The sequence below is a fragment of the Temnothorax nylanderi genome, unplaced genomic scaffold, assembly GCF_030848795.1.
Source record: "Temnothorax nylanderi isolate EJ_2023f unplaced genomic scaffold, tnyl_v1.0 TNYL_tig0513_pilon, whole genome shotgun sequence".
NCBI classification, from domain to species: Eukaryota; Metazoa; Arthropoda; class Insecta; order Hymenoptera; family Formicidae; genus Temnothorax; species Temnothorax nylanderi.
In genome coordinates, this window is record NW_027249575.1 from 4,039 (window position 1) to 23,227 (window position 19,189).

The 19,189-nt window shown below is 36.4% G+C and overlaps 2 protein-coding genes and 1 long non-coding RNA gene across 3 annotated transcripts; all 3 read right to left on the reverse strand.

Moving 5' to 3' along the window:
- Positions 1-2,773: 2,773 nt before the first annotated feature.
- On the reverse strand, positions 2,774-4,066 carry LOC139783552 (uncharacterized). Its single transcript, XR_011721311.1, has 4 exons — positions 3,795-4,066; positions 3,546-3,657; positions 3,319-3,447; positions 2,774-3,117 (listed from the first exon to the last, which is right to left on the reverse strand). It is a non-coding gene; the product is annotated as an uncharacterized lncRNA (long non-coding RNA).
- Positions 4,067-11,781: 7,715 nt separating this feature from the next.
- Positions 11,782-13,050, reverse strand: LOC139783557 (uncharacterized). The gene is made up of 4 exons (XM_071722723.1): positions 13,008-13,050; positions 12,691-12,908; positions 12,078-12,417; positions 11,782-11,993 (listed from the first exon to the last, which is right to left on the reverse strand). Exons 1-4 carry the CDS (start codon positions 13,048-13,050, stop codon positions 11,782-11,784), a joined length of 813 nt encoding a protein of 270 aa, XP_071578824.1.
- A 577-nt stretch (positions 13,051-13,627) lies between these two features.
- On the reverse strand, positions 13,628-14,434 carry LOC139783540 (uncharacterized). Its single transcript, XM_071722709.1, has one exon. It carries the CDS (start codon positions 14,432-14,434, stop codon positions 13,628-13,630), a length of 807 nt encoding a protein of 268 aa, XP_071578810.1.
- Positions 14,435-19,189: the final 4,755 nt, after the last annotated feature.

Sequence of the window (19,189 nt, forward strand, 5' to 3'; positions counted from 1 at the left end):
TTCAGTTATGGCTATTTCTTTTTAGTTGTATGCGCTAAGTTCTTCGGTAACACGTCTCATTTATAATATCTGTACTTTCTTTACTTATATTTTATGTACTTTCTATACTTATATTTTCATTTGTAGTTCTTATGTATGAATGCATGAATGTCTTATATTTAATTTTGTTACTCTTTTTGTAATTTAGTTTTGACGCTTTAGGGGACGTAGTCCCAGAGCGTCTAATAAATAATGATTCTGATTCTGATTCTGATTCTCTCTCTCTCTCTCTCTCTCTCCTCTCTCTCTCTCTCTCTCTCCTCTCTCTCTCTCTCTCTCTCTCTCCTCCTCTCTCTCTCTCTCTCTCTCTCCTCTCTCTCTCTCTCTCTCATACACACAACACACACACACACACACACACACACACCACACTGATACTAACACCGTTCATAAAATTTTTATAAATTTGTAATTATATAAAATAAATTTCTGTCTGTTACAGCAAAAACAAAGAACTGGACGCAACCGTTACAACCCAACCTCGCGATCGGTCAGTTCTCGTGCCTTTTCGAAGAGAGGAGCGATCGCCTTTTCGGAAATGGTTGAACAATCGATCGACCGGCAGGGAAAAAAGGGCTGCAAACGTTTTGTTTTTCCTTTATTTTTTTTTCGTTTACACGCGTCTATATATTATCGCTCGTCGAGTGTAGGCCCATAAACCAATTTTTAATCGATTAGTATGGATTCTTTCGCCTGTAATTTACTATTAATACTACTACTTTTTTTTCTACGATGACGTTGATTGGTGTACGAAAGCGAACATGTGTTTAAGAGTTTAATGCATAAATATATCTACGCCTACTAGAAATTAATTTTAAGTACTTTTTAAGTAAATAAGTAAGTTAACGAGCAAACAAAGTAAGATGAAATGGTAAGAAGTACAAAATTACAATTAAGATTTTTAGTTAACCTTCTAGCGGTTAGGATAATAGCGGTTAGGATAAATATAGGAATTGTTTAGCAGAGTATGCAATTTGAAATACATCCAGGTTAATATTGTCTATCTGTACGATAAATGTGAACGCTACTCCGTAACTATATTGCGTGTATATAACTTTGCATAAACAATAATCCAAGTTAACAGAATATACGATTAGTTTATTGAAATAATTGCTTCTTTTCAGAGTTTGATGATGATTTGGAGTAAAGCAGCACTAACAAGTTTAACTACACAGTGCTTTTGTACAGATTGCAATTAACTTAGCATCGAAGCAGAAATTTTCTTCTTGTAAACCCATGCGAAACATGAGTACAATGTATAATCAACGGACATCATGTATGTCATCAGGTGCGTTTAGCAGAAAAACAATATCAAGTTAAAATATTTATATGACAAAATCTTATTTCGGTATAATGCCTACCATAATCGACACAATTATACTATTACTTTTGATTGTTTACAAACACCAAGGATAATCAATAATCAATTAGTTACGCAATAGTTTTAAAATAATTTATTTCTGTTAAACGCAGCCATTAAAAATGTAGCATGTTTATACATATAATAGATGTAAAAAAATTACTGCAAACCCTTACATAGTATCGTTATTCAATAATAATACACATCCTCTCCTCTCTTTCAAAAGATTAACCACAAACTACAAACTTCATATTATAACATTATTACAATTTATTTGTATTTTTAATTCGAGTCAAATGTGCGCCTGCATCTATCGACGTACGTCATTTTACTGCTTACTACAGACAATTGGTATTATAAACGTGCCATAAGAAAATGAGTACTGGTCAATATGTTTCGTACGCACAATATTATGATATATTGTAAGATTATAATTTATAATACATAGACGCTAGTCATATAAACTTGTATGATGACGCACAACTAAAATATAGCACCCCATTCAGTCATTCATTTATTTCGATCATTTCGCATGCGCGCGCGCACGAGTGCATCAAACCATTTTATTACTTGATCATAATTATCAATTCTTATCCTTGTTCGATATAATGTTAAAAACTGGCGACCGGGGTGAAGACGAAGATATTGTTGGCAACAACGACGATATTATTAATGGCATATCGCTGATGATAGTGGCGAGTATCCAAAAATTTAGAAGCAAAGTCCTTTAACTGTATCTTAACATCGCGGATTGATATTCTCAAGTTTTGAATATGCTTATTATTAAAGTGTATTAATATCATTAATATATATTGAAATAATATTGTAAAATTACTGCAGTTAAATATTGTACAGTATGAGGCACGTTTTTATATGTATATATAATAAATCAATGAGAGGGAAGAGGTGGTGGGCGGAGCTCCAGAGGGGGTGGGAGGGGAGGGAGAGTAAACATGCGACCCTGAGTCTGGCCTTTGAAGTTATTCGGAATGCTAGTTAGCGTCAAGATCACTATCAGCCTGATCATCTTGGTCACTTTCTTCCTCGTCGTCTTCTCCCTCCGAATAGTACTGAGACGGTGGCGATAAAGAAAACCTTCCAATTTCATATCTAAATCCTCGATCGATGTACTTGGACCAGGAATAGTTACTAGAATAAATTTCTCTAAATCGCCTGATGCTAACTGCAACGATCGATCCTTTGAAACAAGTGGACTCAAATTTAAATATCCATATACATATATATATATATATATATATATATATCTGTAACAAAAAAATCGGATTAATAACTCCTTTAAATTTACATGTGATATTTATCGATTATTGTTTTCATCTTTTTTTCTGTTTGACATACTTGTCATTTGAAATGCTGCAATCCATGAGTCTTTTTACTGGTATTCACAAAATGAGGAATGGCAGCTGTATGGCAGAATTGAGTTTCGGTGGCCCGCGAAGACTCTCATTTAAACGATTACGTTCAACCAAGTTCTTGAAAAAAATGTGAGAGAGGATTAGCTGATGCAACTGCTGCGTTTTAGCTTTGATTCTCTCAATCTTCTTCTTCTTATCTTTTTCTAATGCTACACATTCCTGTAATGAATTAGTGGGCAGACCGAGCCACCTGATTTCCTTTTTCTCTTTCGAAATGATATTCATCGCCATTAACACGTTTAGAGCATCGTATACGCGTCTTCTAATATTTTTCTGATCGTATTGCTGAAAAAAGCCGCGTATTCAATGTAAATTTAATACAATAAACATACATATTGTGTAATTTATTTTTATATTACATCAATAATCTTTCACGCAAATTTTTACAGACAGCGTTACTAGCAACGTGCACAACTTCATTTGAGGTTATAATTGGGTACAACATTCATCGCACGATACTTTTATAATTGCAAATCGGAAACGTACCTCGAGTCCTCCTCCAGCTCTTCTGCGATCAACGAAGTCGGGATCGAACGTGTCAGTCGTCACTTTCTGCCAAGCGTAAAGAACCTTCTTTTCCGGCAGCGGTGGTAATACGATGTAGGGATACGAAATCTCCAGATAAGCACGAAACAATTCAATTTTCATGAGTATATCGCCGGCACGATTACGGTGTTACTGCCGTTTCGCGTACGCGCGTTGTCGCACCTTACCTCGCGACAGCGTGCGGCTCGTGCAAACGTTAACGCGCGGCCACAATCGCGCGGCAGAAACGCCTCGTGTGAACAGGCTCCTTGACTCCTTGATCTCAGTATCAGCTCTCTGCTGTCAATATATAAATGAATATAATAGGTTATTAACCTATGTAAACACTCACGTAAACGTAGTAGTATAAACAGTAAAATAAGTAACAGTAATATATAGAATAAGATAATTATAGGATAATTACATGAAACAATTACCTTGAATTAATCGTCGCGTCGCGTAAAGAGTCACGGTCGGTCTCGCTCCGCGCGTACTACCGTGTCTCTCGAGAATAGGTTAACTGATGAACTGACTGATGACAGCGCGCTAAACGCACTGTCTGCACTGCACTGCACTGCGATACTAACGCCGCTAGCCGCCAGTGTCGAAAAAGTGAAAGTGACATTTTCTGATATATATATGTTATATTGATTGAGAGACGACGACGTATCTCCGTATCTTAAAAATAAATTTTCACATTTCGACTTTGCGTCGCAATATCTCCGCTCGTAGGGCACGTAGCGGAAATATTATAAGAGAAACCACCCCCCCCTAATTCGACCCCAAGCTATCGATCAAACCTACTTAGAACTTGATCCGTTCACTCGTTATCGAGATCTCAACATCTCGAGTACTCGCAACTCGTCGCGTCGCGTAAAAGAGTCACGGTCGGTCTCGCTCCGCGTGTACTTGGCGCGAGACACTACCGTGTCTCTTGATATTCCAATATTTGTTATGAAAGAAACTATGATACTCAAACCATTAGCCGAAAATGAAGAGAATAAAAACGATAAAACCAATAGAAAAAAAATTAGAGATTTGATGAAAGTATTTTTCGAAAAAAATATAATCGTATCTTTTGAAGACATGTTAAAACAATTAGAAATGACGGAAAAGGATTATATTCAAACAATTAGAAGCACGTTAACAAGAATTAAGATATTCTTGAAAAGACGAAGCAACGAAGTAGCGATAAATGCATACAATACAACCATATTGACTCTTCTTGAATCAAATATGGATATTCAATTTGTTTTAGATCCATATAGTTGTGCTTCATACATGATTAATTACGTTACAAAAGTCGATGCTGGTCTGTCACGATTACTAAGAGAAGCAGCAAAAGATTTGGAAAATGGAAATTTGAATATTAGACAAAAGTTTAGAAAGATCGCTAACGTTTTCATAAATGGTAATACTATGTCTGCACAAGAAGCCGTTTACCATGTCCTTGGCCTACCACTTTCATTATGCAGTAGAGCTTTGGTTTATATTAATACTGTACCACAAAAAGAGCGTGTCCGTATGTTGAAAAATGAGAAACATTTAAGAAAACTAAGTGACGATTCAACAGATATATACTACAAAAATATAATTGAAAAGTACGAGAATAGGAATTTTCATAAATTTTCAGATGTTTGTCTGGCCGAATACGCATCTAATTGTAAAGAAAAAAAGATTACACACAAAAGTGATAGCGATGCTGATTATGATGAAGACAAAGAAATTAGAGAACGGAAAGAACATAAAATTATTAGATTTCGTCGTTACAAATTGCAAGAAGATCGATATAATTATTTCAGAGAACAGGTTTTATTGTTCTTGCCTTGGAAAAACGAAATAGATGATGTAGAGACAAAAGATTGTGAAAAAATTTATATAGAAAATATTCATTTAATTGAAAAAAATAGAAAAAATTTTTCAGTGATAGGTGATGCAGAAATTGACAATGCACTGACTCAAGCACAAAGAGATCAACAAGAAATAGAAGATGAGGAGGAAGAATCTTTTATGAAAACAAAAATCTCAAAAGAACAAGAGATAGATATATTTGGTCAAACAGGTGTAGCGGATTGTTCAAAGGAAAGTAGAAGAAAAATAAGTAGTCCTCCTAAAGCCACAAAAGAAGAAATGATGAATATACTTCAAAAATTAAATGATAAACAAAGAGAAATTGCAATCCATATTTTACATTGTTTCAAAACTAATAATTTACCAATTAAACTATACATTAGCGGATCGGCGGGTGTTGGAAAAAGCACAGTCATCAATGCGATTTATCAACTATTATTGAATTATTTTGAGGATATACCTGGTGAAAAGAACAATTCATTAAAAATATTATTATGCGCACCATCAGGAAAAGCAGCATTTCTAATAGGTGGCGTAACGTTACACACTGGTTTGGTATTACCAATTGCACAGTATGGAGGACAAATGCCAGAACTGTCAGCAGACGTGGCAAATACTATTCGAGAAAACCTATTGGAATTAAAATTATTAATTATAGATGAAATATCGATGGTGGGTAGTACGATGTTTAGTCGGATCGATACAAGATTAAGACAAATAATGGGTCGTAATACAAGTTTTGGTGGAGTTTCTGTCCTAATGGTCGGTGATCTTTACCAATTACCACCGGTTATGGATACTTCAATATATTTATGCCCAAAATCGTGCATGTTAAGCTTATTTTCAGGAAATGTTCTATGGAATGAATTTGATTATTTTGAGTTGACAGAAATAATGAGACAAAAAGAAGATAAAACATTTATTGAAACTCTTAACAATCTTGCGAGAGGAACAATGTCTGAAAATAATATTGCGCTAATTAAATCCAGAGAAACGTCAGAGAAAAATGTTCCAAAAGATGCAATCAGATTATATGCTGATAATCGTTCAGTAGATAGTTTTAATCAATTAAAAATTAATTTAAAAGATGGTACAGCTTATGAATGTATAGCCAAAGACACAGTTTTAGGAAAAGTTAGCAGTAAATTGAGAAATAAATTACTAACGTCGTTAAAAAAAAAAAAGAACAGAATGTGGTGGCTTAGCTTACAAAGTAGTATTAAAAGTAGGTATTAAATACATGATAGTTACTAATATAGATGTTGAAGATGGCCTAGTTAACGGAGCTTGTGGCATATTGAAAAACATAACGTTTAAACAAGGTACAGAAGAACCAATTAAAATATGGCTAGATTTCAATAATAATAGAATTTGTATGGAACAGCGGAGACCATACGTAAAGTATATTAATGAAAATTCTATGGAAAAGTGTTTGGTTCCTATATCATCACATTCTGTCGTATTAAACATTAATGAAAGAAAGGGGTATCAAATCGTAAGACAACAATTTCCCATCACGCCCGCCGAAGCTTTGACAATACATAAAAGCCAAGGTCAAACTTACGAAAAAGTATGTATAGATTTACGAAATAATTGTCGTATGACAAGGCCAATGCTATACGTAGCATTGAGTAGAGTGACAAAATTATCGGATTTATACATTCTTGGAAGTTTCACACCTCTAAAAAAAACATCCACAAATAATTCTTTGGAGTTAGAAATAAAACGACTAAGAGAAGAGAAGTATCTTAAATTATCATATTCAAAAGTAATAGAAGGAAATCGAATGAAAATTATATACTAGAACGTACGATCTCTAAATAAAAATCTAATGAATATATCTTGTGATAAATGGTATAAACAAGCCGATTTATTAGTTTTTGCAGAATCACAAACAATCACAACAGATGATTTGACATTTGAAGGATTTAATATTTTATTCCGAACAGATAATTATGATAAACGTTTACCAAAAGGAATAATATGTTTTATCAGAAAAGAATTGAACGCATTTATAGATGATCACATACAAAAAGATGAAATTATAAATGGACAATACCGTCATATAGACTTGATACGTATAACCATAAATGAGGTGGAAATCATTATTGGTTATAAGTCTCCATCAGCACCTAGAACTATGTTTGTGCATGAACTAAATAATATTTTAAGCAAGTCAGTAAGTAATGAAAGAATTATAATAGGTGACTTCAATTATGACTCATATAATGAAGGAGGATTTTTGGAAAAACATTTAAATAAATTACACTTTAAACGTGCAATTGGCACACAAGTATCAACTACAAACTTCAATACGCAGATAGATGTAATATTTATATCAGAGGGAATATTAAATTATAGTGTTGGAGTATACGAAACTTATTTCTCAGATCATAAACCTATTTTTATTGGATTAAATAAGCAGAACAAAATATCAAAATCAAACGTATTTGAAGTATTCAGAGAAGATATTTTTAATAACAAGAACAAAAATAATTCAGAGAAATACCTAAATAACATAACGTCTGGTCATACTAATGATACATTTACAAACAATAACAAAGAATGTATAGAGATTTACCAACCACCACAAACTCTAGAAGAGAACATATTAGAAGAAAATTCGTGGCTAGATGATAGACCTTTAAACGAAATTATGAAGATAATAGAGAATAAAACTCAATTTCAGCGTGTAGATGTACTCTTTATTAATAGTTTACATTGGGTTGATTCGATCTTTATGCCGGATGTTCAGATTGTTGGAGGTAATCAAGCTGGCAACCATTGGCACTGTATTTATTATGATGGAGACAAACTTCATATATATGATAGTTTGTACTTTGCAACACACTCTTATAATAATCTGTCATTATGTGAACAAAAATACATAAAAAAGCGATATCCTAATTTAAGTCCAAACAATGTCATATTCGAAAAAGTTACAAAGCAACCAGACTTAGCATCGTGTGGCATATTTGCAGCAGCATTTGCTATAACAATAGCAAGAGGAGAAAATCCATCTACTAAAAATATTCAATAAATATGCAAGAGATGCGTAGACATTGTCTGAGAATTATTGAAGAAAAAGAATTATTGCCATTTCCGGAAGAATAATAATTAAAAATTATAACGATGTGATATATACTAAACATTGCGTAAAATTATAAAAATGTTGCCTAAATTAATAAGTTTAGAAATATATAAATAAGTAAAAAATTAAATAAGTATAAAAATAGGTAAATAAGTATAAAAAGAAATATTGTAAGATAAACATTAAAATATTGAACAATTTAGAGAACCTACATTTAGTTCGCATAAAAAATCAAATAACAAAAACGCAAATAAGTATATAAAAATAAATAAATCAGTATAAAAGGAAAAATTAAAAGATAAGCATTGAAATATTAAACAATTTGGAGATTCTACATTGACCAGTTCGCCTAGAAAATCAAATAACAAAAGCACAGTTTGAACGAGGTAAAGCAAACCTAAGGATGATTACTATGGATTACTATGGATGGGTGACCATGTGAATTTTTCGAGCAGGCATTGTGGCCGTCACAGAAGAAAGGAAAGTACAGTAGAGTTTAATATTTTTAATAAAAAAAACATACAGATAATTCTATTGCAACATATTTTTTAAAATATTGTTATTAAAGTATTAGATTAAATTTTCAGAAATATTTTTCAAAAATTAATGCAGAAATTTCAAAAATTTAGGAAATCAGCTAAAACTGCGATACTTTCAAATTATAGTTTTAAATTTTCTATTTATAATTTTTGGTTTATATTTTTTTATATTTTTTTTAACTCCGCCTTGGACGGTCCCAAGCCCGGCCTGAGAAAGGAGGAGGGTTGGAGTGGACAGTCTTAGTACACACTCCGTAAAACTAATTATATAATTTCAATATTGTTTAAATATTGTTTAAATATTGTTTAAAAACATAAAAACATACAAACAGCAGTATTTTAAAAAATTATAATTTAATTAAGAGTTTGAAACAATTAAATTTTCAGAAAAGTATATAATAATTAAAATTTACAAAATCCATTCACCAATCATTGCCAAATTCAACAGGATGTACAAAATTTATTCCAGGAAAAAAAATTAAAAAAAATTTAATATTTACCCCAGAATAATAATAATTATTCTCGGGTCTTCCGTCGTCCACGATTGTGCGGCGCGAGCGGCAACGCGGGCTCGCTCTGCGAGAGGGTTCGACTCGCGTCCGCTACGCGGCGCATCGTCGGTATATTTTCGTATTATTAAGATTCAACATCGACCTCTATATCTAGGGCAGCTCGCGCCGCCCTAGAATCTGACGCCTTACAAGAAAAACAACTCGAAAAAGAGATTGAATTTTGAAAGTGAGAAGCCGATTAGCTTGAAACTTGGTGACATTTATGAGTAGGGGAGACCGGGGCCTAACCGTCAGTTTTTTTTCGGTGCCGATTTTTAATAAGAAAATAAATAATTTTAGTTAAATGAGGTATACCACTGTAAAGAGTGAACCTTTAGCTACAAAATTTATATAGGAAATTTTTATCTACGTCGCTTTGTTTAACCGGTATAGAGCAAAAACGACAACGGTGGAAAAATTGAAATCTCAAAAGTGCCGGGGTTTAACCGTCACACTGCATTTTCAATACATATACGTACATCTAATCCTGAAAAATGATAGGATACATCTTAATAATTGTTTTTTAAAAGAAAAATATAAAAATTTATTTAAAATTTTTATGCGAAACATTATTAAAAAATAGTTACGAGGGTTCCTCTTTCCGCAGAAGTCACTCGCCCGACTTGTTTCACTCCTCGACATCCGATGACTCTATTCGGTGTCTGAACGGTTGTAATTCCCGTCTCATCCATATTCCATATGCAGTGAGCCTGGAAATGCCCGGAAATGCCTTGGAAATGCACCCGGACTGCTTACTAACGGATTAACCCCAAACACAAGTTTCAGGTTTGATCGCCCACGAAATATTAGACATCAACGATAATGAAAAAACTACACTGGATTCGTGTTCAGCATGCATTACTCTTTATAATTACGTACTTCGAGATTTGGAGAGCAAATATTATTGCAGATATTACAAAATTTCCACGCGTAGAAAATGTAACTTTCACCTTCCGAAAACACATTTGCCCTCGTAAAAATCATAACACGGCAGGTAACCTGCCGAAACTCCGTTGGTCACATGGGTACCATAAGCAGCGTTTACAATGTTAATAGCGAGTTCGCACAATATACAGGTTCCGAGATATTTGATTTGACGGTTCAACCCCGGCGACGGTTAGGCCCCGGTCTCCCCTATATGTTCGGCTCGAACTCTGAGCCCAAACCAAATTTCAAGCTAATCGGCTTCTCACATTCAAAATTCAATCTCTTTTTCGAGTTGTTTTTCTTGAACGGTCGCTGTACAAAGATGCGAGCGAGCAATCTCAAAATTTCCTAAAAAAGTTAGAGCAACCACGGACATTTTTAAAAAAATTCAAAAACTTTTTAAAAAAACCTTTTTACCGATTATTGCCAAATTCAATACCAACCTTCTTTAAACGATACTTTATCGATTAAAAAAAAAAACAACCCGATATCTCAATATTTGCAGAAGTTAGAGCAACCACGGACATTTTTAAAAAAATTTGGTTAATTAATCAATAATTCTTTAAAATTTCTGTTAAAAAAACAGTCAAGTTCGCTCACAAAGCTTCCTCTATGAGGAAGCCAAAACAAATAAATACTAATAATTATACATTGAATAAAATACAAGCTTCCTCATAGAGGAGCTTTGTGAGCGAAGACAAGTTTCCACTTGCACACTTTAAAACTATGAGGAAGCAATGTGCAAGTTTCTACTTGCACACGTTTTACTTCTTTTATTCTTTGTAGCATATGGGACAAATCCGACGCAGCCATGTGTACAGTTACAGCGTTTTCCATAGAGAAATGTTAGATTAATATGAATCCAATAAATAATTAAAATTGAATGTATTATTTTGAAGTTGTGATTTTCATTAAAGCAGATATTTTGTATTTAACTATTTAAAGCGCGTCAATAACCTACATAGGTTAGTGATGCTCTTTAAACAGTTAAATACTTTTACAGCGCGTCATCTAACCTATGTAGGTTAGTGACGCGCTTTAAACAGTTAAATACTTTTAAAGCGCGTCATCTAACCTATGTAAGTTAGTGAGGCGCTTTAAACACTTAAATACTTTTAAAGCGCGTCACTAACCTACATAGGTTAGATGACGCGCTTTAAAAGTATTTAACTGTTTAAAGCGCGTCACTGCGCTTTCCTTTATTCAAATAATTTTATCAATGAGGTTGTGGGTCCGTCTTTTCTTAAAGTACTACAAAATAATTAACGTGAAATACATTATTTATTATAATAACAAATATATAGAATGTATAATATATATGCAAAACACATGCTATTAATTCAATAAATATAAAAATATATTAGGCTTTTGTTATCTATAACGCGGTGTATTTTAATTAATATATAATTGTGAGAAGTGTGGACAAAGTCTTGTTTCGATATTGAAACGTGTCTCCAAATGTCGTTTATTGGGATTGCTCGGCCTCGACAGTGGACAATGGAGGATACATCTGAGCGATGACGTCAAAAAAGTTGTCTAGCCTCTCAGCCCTAGGATGAGCGTGTTTGAATAGAAATTTGAATAAATATCCCTCGACATGGTACGATCGAGTTCCATATTTTGGAATATTTGCTCGAACTTCTCTCCAAACACGCTCAATGTGCTGAGTATGGGCGCCTGTAAAAAAATATATAAAAGCGTACGTCTAGACTCTTTTTTGCATTTTTTTTATTGTAACTATAATTACGTAGCGTTATTTACCAGTATCTGGATCGACGAAGTTGTACGTATGATTGACTGTCAGATGTTGGAAGCCCTCACTGTTAAGACAATTATAGGACTTCCAACAATCTGAAAGATTTGTCGTTCCTGGCATGATCCACTCCTTAATGCATGCCAGGAGTGTTTCCTCCGTTCGATCTTCTACTGGCACAATAAATATCTTTTTCGACTCTCGCTCGTATCCTCCAAATATCCAATTGCCTTTCAAGAGACGACCACGGTTGTATTTCCGATGGCCAATTTCTGCCTCGTCGATTTCAACAGTGCGTCCTGGACCTCCAAGTTTCGCACTACACTTATCGGCCCAGTATGCACAGACCTGTAAATATTAAAAAAAAATAATATATTGATATATGTATACACTGAACATGCCCCGCGGCCACATGCACATGCTCCGTGGCCGCACGCGCAGCGAAATAGAAGTTGTGATTTTCGTTAAAGCAGGGCACATACACGTGTGTGTGCCCTGCTTTATAGAAGTTGTGATTTTCGTTAAAGCAGGGCACACACACGTGTGTATGCCCTGCTTTATAGAAGTTGTGATTTTCGTTATATATATATATATAGTTAGTGCACAATATTAAAATATTACCTCACGGCAAAAACTGAACCAGTCGACAACCGTGCTGGAAGAAATCCCAAGCTCTTCTTCGAGGTCTTCCTGTCGAGGAGGGCGTAGCATAAGGAAACTCGCTATAATTTTGCAGATTGTAGCGAGTTCCAAATTGCTATTTTCAAACCAAGTGCCTACTTTGGCACTTTTTTTGTAATCGCATTGTTTGGAGACACGTTTCTTTTTTTGTGACGATGCTATGGGAACCGTTTTTCGACATCAAAACAGCAATGTCTCTTTGTTGATGATTAATTTTTCACCACACTTCTCACAATTAATTTCCGATGGCAACACACCGTGTTGGATCAGGTAATCCACTAAATCTTCTTTCTTTGCCATTAGTTGGATAAAATCAAACAATAACATGTTAAATAATTTTTGTCAAATCTGACAGCTATGAGTACGTAATAGGATACATTGGCGCGCTTCATTTCTTTAAAATTACGTGATTGTGGCCACAGCGCATGCGCAAGTGGCCAAAGCGGATGCTCGTATCGCTGCATTTCTTCGATATGTCAGATTTTCTAACCCGAATAGTCGTCAACTTTAACGATTAATATCTCGCTTCGCGAGGCAGACCGCCGCGTTTATCTACAAGATTCTTTCATTTCGTGCAAAAACGCGTCGATTGAACATAATTTTATCTATATTTGCGTTCAGGCCCGTATTCTAAATAAATACCAAAAATCAGTTTTATTATGTTCAGCAGTTGGCAACTCTGACAGTTAATCGACCGATTAGATTAAATCACGTTGGTGAAACCGGGCCAATATCGCGCGCGTTGCAGCGCGTTACCAGACGCGAGTAGCACCACCTGCAACCACGCTCACTCTATCGGTCTCGCCACCGCTTACTCTATTGCGCCACCGCATCGACCCGGATCTAGGGACTAAATCGCGCGCGCCGTTCAAACTAACTAACTCGCTTCAGACATGTCGCCCACCAAATTAGGCACGCTAATTTCTTCATCGCTATTTGAAGATACAGGCAATTTGCACACCTTAGCTATCGCACGCTTGAAATGTCCATTCTCAGTTCGGATTGTGACCACCCGCACTAAACCATCGTAGCCCGGGTGCAACTCTATAACGCGGCCGAGTTTCCATTTCAACGGAAGAAAGTTCTCGTCGCGAAGAACTACTAAATCTCCTACCTTGAGGTTTGCCTGCTCCCTCTTCCATTTAGGTCGAACTTGCAGATCAGCGACGTACTCCGTCGCCCACCGTTTCCAGAAATCCTGCTGAACTCGCTGTACTAGATGCCAACGGTCTAATCTATTGATTTGAATATCCGTCACGTCCGTATCCGGAAGCCCAGTCATCGAGTCTCTCACCAGAAAATGTGCAGGTGTGAGAGGCTGCAGGTCAGTCGGATCCGACGATAACGGGGATAACGGCCTCGAATTTAAACAGGCTTTGATCTGAATCAGTATAGTTGAAAGCTCCTCGAAGGTGAATAGAGCGCTTCCCATAACTCGTTTCAAGTGGTGTTTGCAAGCTTTCACCCCTGCTTCCCAAAGTCCTCCCATGTGTGGCGAAGAGGGGGGTATAAACTTCCATTCGATGTTCTCGTTGGACAGCACCTTGCAGCCGATGGCTGGGCGGGGCCCAGTCATCACCGGCATTGAGCCGCCATTGCCGATACCGGTGGCTATCTTGTCCAAGATGGCGCGGATGGAGAAGGGGGTGCCAACAGTGGTGCTACGGAAGCACGACTTAACCATGGAGATAAACGCGAAAGTAAAGGGTACTCGACGCGAATCGACTCCGGGAAACCTGGTACACAGGTTAGCGAAATCCCCATATCGATAGAGCACCAGGTTTACGAAGTAGCGAACCCAGCATCTCCTACGAGGACAAACGGTACCAATGGCTTCGAGAAGTCACGCCGAAGTTAACGCGCACATTCCCGTCAACGGCGGACCATTGCCCCGCGAACTAGAGAACGGGAAATCCCACGCGACAACCGAGGGCATTATCGGCTTCGGGCGAGTCCATAGGACACGAATACCGAGGCGCCGCTCACGTAGAGTCATTGCCCACGGAAATAGCGAGTGGTGCGGGATATGCGAACGCAAAGACTGTAGGCACGTTCGATGTCACCGGGGGAACACAAAGATATCAAGGTCGACGTCGTACGACCAACGCCCCAGAAAGTAAGAAACCGGAGGCCTTCCCCTGGAACGAACTCCAGAAATGGGTGTACCGGGTCACAGCGAACAACCCTATAAGGTCGGCGTCGACGTACGACCAACGCCCCGATAAGTAGCGAACCGTGTAAGGTAGACGATGCACAAAGGTAAATTCACCGTTCAGGGGAACAAAATGAACACTGCCAACAGATCAGCTACGACGCCAGGCTAACGCCCCGCGAACTAGCGAGGTAGTAAGCGTATCGCGAAAGTGAAAACACAATTGAGATACACGAGACCAGGGGAGAGCGAATCCAAGGTTAAAAGCATCCTCCAAGCCACGCGAAGCTACTTAGCGAACGATCCATCCGATCGACACGAAAATTGAAATGTAAGCACAGCGGCACACGCCCGTCACACCCGTAATGTAAAAACGGCATATTTATGCTATCTAATTTTCCAAAAGGTGAGAGGGTACAGCACGAGCGTGTGGCACTGCGGCAGCGGGGAAAACCCCGCAATAACGTGAGGCCTTCTAAGCTAGCGATGCTTGGAAGACGCCACGTTGCAATAAATTGTTAGAGTTAGTTAACGCGAGCGTAAAATTAATGCTAACGAATACGTATACCCGTAAGACAACAGCGATAGCGACCGGGACACCCAGTATATATGGAAACTTTTCAGAAGAAAGAGAAAGTTAGGCAAAAACTTGTTTGCGACGAACGGCGAGCGAACATGCCCGCGAACACAAAGCGCGCACAATAGGAACATGTGATAACACATGGCGAATGCGTGATAGCGAGCGAGAACGACCGCGAGGAAGGGCGAGCAATCGAGGAGTCTCTCGCCAGACATGGTACAGTGCGGACGCGTGTATCGGCCGGTCTGCGAACAAACGAGAATCCCGCGTACGGAGCGAATCCGCTATACAATTGAATACGTTGAGACAACGCGTAGTATTAAGTATTATCGCGAACGTAGAAGCAGTGTTATTCGCCTAGTGCGGTTACGCGTGCGGAAATTAACTTGTATCGAGAGATAGAGGAAAATAAATCTTATTTTACCCGAAACGACTCGAGTGCATAGTTATTGAGAGTTCCGGCACGACGATCCTGATCCCGAAATATCTACCCATCTTACCTGTCGGCGTTCAAACGGTGATCCGGTGGCGGTCCAGCTAAAGTCCAGAGGCAGTCCCGCGGTGCACAGCGGCAGTCCCACGACGCACAGTGGGGCGACCGGCCCGGATCTCGGACATTTGGGTAAAAATGCGAAATTTGGAAATTAGCTTCAAAGCCATGAAATATTATTTTTGAATATATTTCGCGTGTTATGGCGTTTTTCATTTTTTTAAAATGAATAATAATTATCTGTAAGCTGCGTCCAAAGTTAGAACTTTTGAGTATCTGTGTAATAGCACTGTTTTTTTTACCGGTTTCCGCGCATTATTATTTATTAATCTATGCCTTTAATTTTTTTTTGCGTATTTATTATTGTTTAGAAGGTCTTAATTAATGATACTCATGTTAAAATATCAAAATTTATCATCTGTATTAATTGACGTGTGTTTAAAGCATAAGCTGTTCGTTTTACATATAGCTCATCTTAAAACTAGTGTAAAGTTTTTTGCCCAAAAATGCCCGAAAAATGTTTAACGCCAAAATGAAGGTTGACTATTGTACTATACAGTCCTGAAAAAATCTCGACCCAGTTTGACCCAGAACTATTTTTATTGTCATTTTTCTAATAATGCTGCTAGTGTGCAATATGCGCTCCAGGCAAGAACAGAGCGACGCGCGACGATCTCATCCCCACTCTCGACTACACTGTAAGCTATATAAAGAAAGCGAGGCGATAGCGAGCGGAATTTGGCCTCTCTCCCACAACGCTCGCCTACCATTGTTTTTTATAACTGTGCGCGTTCAGTTGACTTTGTGTACATTCCAAGCTATCAACAGCACTTTTCAGTGCTATGAAAAGTTTTTTTCAGAACTATCAACAGTTCTTTTTCACCAAATTTTATTGCATTATTGGAAATCTTTACTTATTTTTTTTTCATTATGGATAATATAAAGAAAAACGGCGATCTATATGCAATAATGTGTTCTGCCAAAATATTTGATTGTAAATTCCTTACCGAGAAGATATTGGATAATCTTAAAATATCGTTTTCGGATGCTGCGAAAATTCAGTTAGCTGAAAGTTTAAGAAAGTTTTGTTACCATTTGAAATCAAAACGAATAGCTGCTAATTATACCGAGCAGGTGTTTCTTAGCAGAAATAGTGCTTGGTTACAAAAAGAATTTCAATATCCACAAGCTATATTGAATGAAATTCTCTCATCCTCATCCGTTACATGTACGCTTGCTCCAATTAAAAGACAAAGCAAATCATTTGACGAATATTCAGATCGGCATAAAAGGAGGAAGACACAAGAACTCCGTGCTTCACCCAACGTACTTTTGTTCGCTATTGAAAAAATGTTACAATCTACTGACACAAAGGCAATAATAGAGTATATGATGCATAATAGACAAAACATTGAAAAAATTAAAAATTTTTGCGCCAATTTTTGTGAATCGAGTAAACTTTTATCTAAAGAAAAGGCTTTAAATCTTTTCATATCGAGTCACTTAACCAGGCATCAGTATAATCAGATTCGAGCGACGGCAATAGATCGCTTTCCGAGTTACTTTCAAATTCAAAAAGCTAAGAAAGATTGTTACCCAAATGATGATCCACATGCTATAACAATTACAGAGAAAGGTGCAAAAATTCAGCTACAAAGTTTACTAAATCACACAGCAAAAAGATTAATTTTGATGTTGGGCAATCGTACATCTGAATACAATCATTATGATTTGTTCTGCAAATGGGGCTTGGATGGAGCTTCCGGCCAATCTACATATAAGCAGAGGTATGAAAGTTTGGACGATTCAAATAATGACTCTAGCATTTTTATGTCAAATCTTGTGCCGATTGAATTACGAGTCGTTGATTCAGATATAGTTATATGGCACAATGAACGGTCATCTTCAACCCGATTCTGTAGACCAATTAAATTTGAATTTAAACGGGAAACGACAGAAGTTATTAAAGAAGAAGTGGAAGAAATAGAGTCACAAATAAGATCTATTATTCCTTCGAAATGTGATAACGGAATAACAGTCAACCACACAATGGTTATGACAATGGTAGACGGAAAAGTCTGCAATGCAGTGACGGATACTACATCAGCAATGCGATGTTATATTTGCAAAATTACATCGAAAGACACTAATAATCTGCAAAAAGTTTATTCCATTTCCACAAAGAACGAAAATTTAAAGTTTGGTATATCGCCACTTCATGCGCGAATACGGTGCATGGAATGTTTATTACATATTAGTTATAATCTCCCTTTTAAGAAATGGAAAACAGTAACCCAGGAGCAGATTCAGTTTAAAAAGAATAACAAGTTTTTAATACAAAATAAATTTAAAATAAAATTAGGACTAATAATTGATCTAGTAAAACAGGGAACGGGAACTACCAATGATGGCAATACTGCCAGGAGATTTTTTGACAATCCAGCTCTAACCGCAGAGATAACTGGATTAGACGAAAATTTAATTCGCCGCTTTGCAGTGATATTACAGGCAATCGCATCCGGGGAAAAAATAAATATAATAAATTTTTCGGCTTATGCCAAAGAAACTGCGGAGCTGTATGTACACCTATATAATTGGTACTATATGCCAATTACGGTGCATAAAATTTTGATTCATGGTGCTGAATTTATTAGGTAGGTATGCCATTCTCCCGATCGGTCAATTATCCGAAGAAGCCCAAGAGGCGAATAATAAAAAATTTAAGATGTATCGAGAACGACATTCAAGAAAAATGTCTCGTCTACTCACTAATAAAGATATATTAAACACTTTATTAATCGCTTCCGATCCTCTAATATCAAGTCTACAAGGATTTATGAAAGTAAAGAATAAAAAAAAACTATCAGAGGAAGTGAAGAACTTACTTAGCTGCGATATAACAGAAGAAAATGAATAATATAGTGACTTATTTTAATATTTCAACAAACTAATTTTTCGAATCAAGAAACACGGTATGTAGTGTCTCGCGCCAAGTGTACGCGCAAAACGATGTAAATTAACGCAAAATTCAAATAAAATATTTTTAAATGCATATTCCAATTAATTTTATTATATCAAATCGTTCTGTTCTAAAAAGTAATAAGTAGCTATTATTCTGATATAAAATTAATAATAATTATATAAACTCAACATAATTACCGAATCTAATATGAGTCTAACGTAAATCTAATATATTTTATTGTTAATGTACAACATA

Coding starts and splice junctions, on each gene's coding strand:
- LOC139783540 (XM_071722709.1), bottom strand. CDS start 14,434: ATGGTTAAGTCGTGCTTCCGTAGCACCACTGTTGGCACCCCCTTCTCC.
- LOC139783557 (XM_071722723.1), bottom strand. CDS start 13,050: ATGGCAAAGAAAGAAGATTTAGTGGATTACCTGATCCAACACG. Junction 12,909..13,007: donor GGATTACCTGATCCAACACG/GTGTGTTGCCAT, acceptor CGGTTCCCATAG/CATCGTCACAAAAAAAGAAA. Junction 11,994..12,077: donor CTTCGTCGATCCAGATACTG/GTAAATAACGCT, acceptor ATTTTTTTACAG/GCGCCCATACTCAGCACATT.